This window comes from Amblyomma maculatum, chromosome 10 (genome assembly GCF_055883805.1).
Source record: "Amblyomma maculatum isolate TAMU_Amacu chromosome 10, ASM5588380v1, whole genome shotgun sequence".
NCBI lineage: Eukaryota > Metazoa > Arthropoda > Arachnida > Ixodida > Ixodidae > Amblyomma > Amblyomma maculatum.
In genome coordinates this window covers 30,204,684-30,211,290 of record NC_139353.1, presented here as the reverse complement: position 1 = coordinate 30,211,290, position 6,607 = coordinate 30,204,684, and the positions used below count along the sequence as shown (strand labels likewise).

At 46.6% G+C, this 6,607-nt stretch overlaps 1 protein-coding gene across 1 annotated transcript; it reads left to right on the top strand.

The window, feature by feature from the left end:
- The first annotated feature begins 3,763 nt into the window (after positions 1-3,763).
- On the top strand, positions 3,764-6,153 carry LOC146176037 (uncharacterized). Its single transcript, XM_084582371.1, has 2 exons — positions 3,764-3,979; positions 5,183-6,153. Exons 1-2 carry the CDS (start codon positions 3,971-3,973, stop codon positions 5,723-5,725), a joined length of 552 nt encoding a protein of 183 aa, XP_084438497.1. The 5' UTR covers positions 3,764-3,970; the 3' UTR covers positions 5,726-6,153.
- Positions 6,154-6,607: the final 454 nt, after the last annotated feature.

Sequence of the window (6,607 nt, the reverse complement as noted above, 5' to 3'; positions counted from 1 at the left end):
GGATGTGATTGGCTACCTTCGTAATGTGCAAGTTCTCCCTGCAGCAAATACTGGCGTTGTTTTCTGTCGTTCACCACGCATGAAAGTCACGAGGAATATCGGGTGAATAATAGACGCTTAGTGACAGCGAACTTCACGAGATTTTTGCAGCGAAATTGTGACATTGTGTAGTACGTGTACACGGTTCCTGCTAAAGCATATTATAAAAAATAAATATACAGGAATAAAAATGCTCAATTTTTGGAAACTTCAGCCGCTTCAGGACGAGTAAAGTCATTCAGTGTGTTTCAAAACGAGTGCACTTAAGTTCTGGAATTTTTTTTTTCGATTTTAACTTCGTAGGGAACCTGTCAACTTAAATGATCGCATAAATGGCGTTCAAGGTGGCGTCGTCGACCCGCGCTGGCGTTATTTAGAAACTACGTTGTTAACGTGACTTCACGAGATCGGGTCTCGGTTTGTAAGGGTAAGCGAGAGCTTTGTTCAAAAACATTATGTACCTCCCTTTTATTTTAGTTATGACCGAGGTGATTACTCCGTCCGGCAAGAGCACTCCCATCTGTAACTTCATTTTTCCACAGCTTCCTGTGACCTTGAATATGTTCTGGATGTCCTTGATGATACCGGGGCGGTTCTAAAGGATTGTACACCGCCAACAGTGCAACGAAAGGTTTTCTGCTACCTAAACACAGCATTGCCTATAGTAGCGCATTGCCTAGTAACGCGCGGTGGCGGATCACGGTGGCGGATCGCGGATCACGGTTAGTTAAATCTCTCTATTGTAATCTTATTAAGACGAAGAGTGAATTTTTTATTTCGGCTTTTTGCACATTGAATGAGGTTCTTGCGGGCGAGACGTGTGTTGTAGGAATATTCTTCAGAAATTCTGTAGTTTGTTCCTTTTAACCTCTTTGAGATAGCGACCACTTGCTTCTTTACTTCAAAATCCGCGAATCTGGATCTTGTTGGTCTGTTTGCTCCAGTATCGCAATGGCCATGGCGATGGGCCCGTTTAATATTTATAGGTTCGATGTTAACACTGAGGTTAGTGCCATAGAGTTCGATAATTAGCCTTTCTTATTCCGCCCACGTTTCCCGGTTAGCGTCGTTTAGACAAAAGAAAACGAGATTGCAACGGCGAGTGCGGTCTTCGGAGTCATCCAGTCTAAGTATAACGTCCGAAATCTTAGAAGCGTTGTTTTCTGCAAGGCACTGGATGTCCTCAAATTGAGCTTTGAGAGCACCTAATGAGGCGAAGTCGCCTTCTGTTTTTGAGAGCCTTGTTTAAAATTTTTCGAAAATTTTTTCTTGTTCAGCTAATGTTATATGGATCATTTTGATTTCTTCTAGTAGAGTAGCCTGTCCGGCCTTTAGGTCCTCCAGTGCTTGCAGCAAGGCATTATTATCGGCTTCGTCACAGGGGGTGAGGATAGGCCCAGAGTTTTGTTCAATGTCGCCGCACAATAGAAGAAGATCGTGATACTGACCCATATTGTAAGGGCGAACACAAGAAATACGAGAAAAGGCTGAACGATGGAAAGCGACACACTTGTCTGGATTGGCTAGAGCAACATGCAGTTTGTAACTTGTTCATGATTAGCAAGCTATGGTATGTGATGCAAGTCCTGCAGTGTTCCAGACTGAATGTGCAAAAATTTCACCGCATCTTAGCTGTGTTTGTATGGTCATCAAATTGGGAGCGGTGTTGCCTCACGAATTTGTTCATGTCTATCACGGATGGTGGTCTTGGTTTAGAGCACCTTTTTCTACGTCATCTATTTAGCAGGTTTTTATTTTTTTCGCGAGGCCAGAGATTTTTTTTTGCGCACCGTGTGCCAGTTAAGGTTGTGTCGCTTTTTGCCTGAGTTCGTTGTGGGAGCAGAAAGAATACCCGAAAGATGTGTGGTTTTTGAAAAGAGGTTGCTGATAGTTTTAAATTTGTATTTATACGGTTCTTGAGGAAGTAATTGTATGCACTGAAGAAGAGACAACTCTATAACGATTTGTGTGATGGGGTCTCTCCAGTCATTTCGTTAGGTCCTTGTACTGTGGAGGCCCTGGAGATTATGTACTAAAAAGGGTTAAAAGAATGAAGTACAGCCTGCAGCAAGGACCTTCTTCTGTAATCCCGTGGTGTTCGCAGTGTCTCATTTGTCAGCTGCCTGAATCCACAGACCACGTATTTATTCATTGTTAGGAGGCAGTTTATTTTTGGGATGTCCTACGAAGGACTATCAGAAAAGATTTACTTATTGGCCCATATGGCATAAGGCATCTTCCCACAGAAAACGAAGACAGAGCACTTTTTACCAGATCGTGCTGACGGTCCTCTATTGTTTATGCAGTCGAGAATGGCCGGTTAATACTGTGACCCCGATGAGTGGCCAGCGCTCATGTACTTTCGGGTGTGTGTGCAGAGGTTTTTGAGGAAATGAAAATGCAGTCATGCACACCAGAATGGGTTCAACGGGCTGGAACCGCTGACAATGCATAGAGAATGTTAATGGAACAAAGCCTGCGCTTTATTGTCTATAGGCGGCATGTGAATGCCTTTCTGCGTATTTCTTTTGAATTTTTCGAGAATGGGAAATAAAGAAACAAAAAAAGAAAGCCTGTATTGCACGGTGCTCCGAAGCCCTCCACTACGGCACCTGTTTCTTTTTTCACTCCCACCTTCCTCATTTTGGCTACGGCACGGTTAGAGTGACCGCAGAGAATTGTGACAGATGCAGTGCCTTTTCATTCCTGTAAACCAATTTGAAACGCCGTTGATGCCTGCTGTATCTGCTTCTGTATGCTGTGTGGTGCGGCGTTATGGAAAGCGTCAAATGCAAGGTGCCACACGAACGTCTGGACCGGGCGCCCAGCGGGGTAAGATGTGATTTGATAACAACTTTATTCTTCCACCAGATAAAGAGGTCCCCAGTCCCCGCCCCCAGAACGCAAGCCTAAGGGACGGGAGCCGGAACCTACGCGATCAGAAGCAGGCAAAGAGGTATTGGTTCTTCGCGGCTTCTTCCGCCAGGCGGATGGCTTGTTGCTGTGGGGCAGATACCTCGCTCCGCAGCAGGACTTCCCAAGCTTCTCTACAAATTATATTTGCTTTAGCCCCATGGGGAGCTGGCACATTCCCAGATTATATGGTCGAGGGTCCCTCTCTCTAAACAGTGCTTGCATTTATCGTTTTTTCTATCGTCGATCATAATATGCCCAAACCGAGTTTACAAAGTTCTCAGCTTGCAGGCGCCGCCATGCGACTGCCTAACTGTGAAGCCACCCGACTGCAGGAACATGAGCGAGCGTCTCCAAAATTATGCGGAGATTCTTGAAAATTACTGGTTCAGTGAAGACTGGTGCCACCACCGGATAAAAGCCCAGCGGGATCAGCTTCGCCTGGTGACGTCATTATCAGTTGTGACTTCATCGTGATATCAGTTCCTGTTATTACACATGGCCAGATGTGACGTCATAATGACGTCACATTTGGTTATGAAATCACGACGTACCATGACGTCACGACAGAAGATTAACCAGCACATGTGTACGATAGACTATAAGAGCAATGAAACTTCGTTAACTCAGCACCACAAGACCAGCATAGCTGATTCGCTTTGCGAAAAGTGCATGACCTACATACGGAAAAGGTGAGGCATATCAAATCTGGCTGATGTCATGCCGCCGTGTCCACTGATATGGGTGTTGATATCGGCACCTTTTATATAGGGTGGCGTCGCTGCCGGTGACAGACGCACAGGTGCAGCGCAGCTGGGCAGCTCCAGGGGTGGCACTGTAGGGCAGAATTGCGGATCATATTTCGGTGGTTCCTGGGACGGTGAAACTAGGGGCTTTACGCACCGCACTTCCGCTATGATGGCGGACAACCGGGTCTGCAGGGTTGGAGCAGCAGGGGTCACGGCGCAACCGGCAATGTGACTGATGGGCAGCAGCACGCCAGGACGAGCAGCTCCACATGGAGAAGGTGAGGCATATCAATTCTGGCCGATGCCATGCCGCCGAGTCCACTTATATCGCCTTATGCGTAATTTTACTAACTCATTTTAAGCTTCATGTCAGTCACTTCCGCGAAGGTGCACCGCAACACCGACCAACTTGAAGTCATCGGCAAATCTTCGTTAGTTCTTTTGTGCAGAGGCTTTTACTAGGAAACCGCTAATTTAGATGCTGTCATCCCGTACAATGTCTTGCTTGTCAAACCACACCCCTGCATGAAAACGGTAGTATAGCAAAGCTATAACAGCTCGCCTAGCAAATTCAGGACAGTGTCATGCATGCTTAATAGCCGTATCAATGGTATTTCGTTTAGCTTTGAATTTAGACCTGGACAATGCGCATGTGACTTTAACTGGAAGGTATTATCTTTACTTACTTCTACCTACCGCGCTAAATGGCATTACAGTTAGAACGAAATAATCTCCGATGCTATTACCGACGCCGAGGCAGCGACAAGTACCCCAGGAAGGTGATGCACAATCGCACAGCAAATAAATGAATACGGAATTTCATTTGTGACAAATTACGTCTCTAGCAAATTACGCAAAGCTTGGCAACAGAAAAGGAAGCGCTTTGCAGCGCCGTTTTCGCACAGTATTTGAATTGGGGCACAATTAACTGCATTTTTTTACAGAGTATGATTCACATAAACCTGCCAGAAGTCGCCACGTGTTTACAAAAATGGTCATAAGACGTCGTGCGATCGACCATGACAGCCAGCCATTTTCAATCAGAAATGATAAGACCGCAAGGCAGTTGTGCGCGTAGAGCATGACTATTGAAAGCCCAAAGTTTGCGTAACTTTTTACAGCGATACGAATGCATCCGCGAAGGAAGCTTCGGTGCTTGTTCTGAACTCAAAATACGGGCATTAAGCCCCTGCCATCAAGAGGTAACCTTTTTGACACCTGTATAGACTACTTGGTGCATAATAACGTTAAAATGGTTATGTTGCGGTTGTTGTCCCTTATAGAAAATAGCAGATACCCATGAGGTTATGTCTCTATCACACCTCAACAAATGTTTCATTCGTTTATCGCCACTGTCTGCTGCAAGACAGCTTCATATAGTCGTTGTCAGACATGCCGGCGTCTTGTGTTACCTGTCCTTCAAACGATGGCTCATACTAAGGGGGACATTTCTAACCTTTCTTGCCCTCTACTCTGTGCAGCTTACCTTGGGTTCTAACGGAAGACTTGCAGTCCGCACGATGTACCACCAGCAGTATGTCCCATGCCAGGGCCAGTTACTGCTGTGGGTGTCTGCAGACAAGGGCTCATCTGGTGGAAGTCTAGCTGCAGGACCCCAAGCTTACCTGGAGCAGCTGTTTGCAGGACTTCAAGCTTGCCAGGAGCAGCCGCTTGACCTTTCGCCCACATCGGCAGAGAGGGGCGAATCGCCTTCGTCGCCCGTCAGTAATGGAGCCGTCGGCGACTGCGGCAGCGTCAACGGAGGGCACCCGCAATGCAGCTCTGCCGCCGGACCGACGCGCCATCGACGTCCGGTTCCTGCAGAACTTAAAACCGAGGCGTACTGGGAACGCCGAAAGAAAAACAACCAAGCAGCAAAGAAGTCACGGGCCGCCCGCAAGGCCAAGGAAGAAGAGATCGTTAGATCAGCGAAGATTTCCGGAGTGGAGATTTCTGCTCTCCAGTCACAGCTGCAAGATCTACAGGGCCAGGTTGGGCGCTTTAAGGCCGTGCGTCTTCTATGATCAAAATTGTTCAGGCACGTCGCTCTCTCTCACCGCGCTTCCACGCAGTGATAGCACGCGGCCAGAACGTCGCTCCTCGGTGTCGCCACGATTGCGGCGCGTGCCAGACCATATGCGTCGAACTTTTGGAGTAATACGTTTCGCAGCCTGTGATCACCAAGAAGCGCTGAAGAGTACGTGGGCAGCACGCGAAGAACAGTGAGAATCCTCGATGGAAAAATAACGCAACAATGTTCGAGATAGGAAGTCCAGGCGGTTTGCAGCGAAGTCTGCGGCTGCTTCGACCGCTCCTTCAACGACGGCTTGACATACCGGTGATACCAATGTGATGAACTGTTAGTCTAACTTCTGGTGAAAACAACCGAGTGAATTAGTGTTTTAGCAATAAATATCTATTACTATGAAAACAACCTGTGTACCCATGATAAATGCTCGTGTAACTGTATAACTGGGATAAATCCCCCAATGTTTCTTTGTATATTACACGCTTTGTAATTTGACTGAAGATAAAGCGCACGGGAAGACGCACACAAGAGAAGAAAACACAGGACACGCGCTATACACGCGTGTTTTCTTCTCTTGTGTGCGTCTTCCCGTGCGCTTTATCTTCAGTCAAATTACAATGCACCATCTAGCCCAACTTCAAGTTTTGTTAAATTACACGCTTAAACACGCCAACAGGGCCCTTCTAGAGTCATTTACTCGATCTAATGGCTGTTCACAAAATTGAACTACGGTGAAGGGTCCGCAAACTAGTCCTCCCTAATAAATATTATATTGAGCACACAGTTTAGAGTAGCATGCAACGTTGAAAGAAAAGCAGCGAAATGGGAAAAATTATCTAGGTCGCGCAGTATGTTTTCCCAGTCGAAAAAACTACAG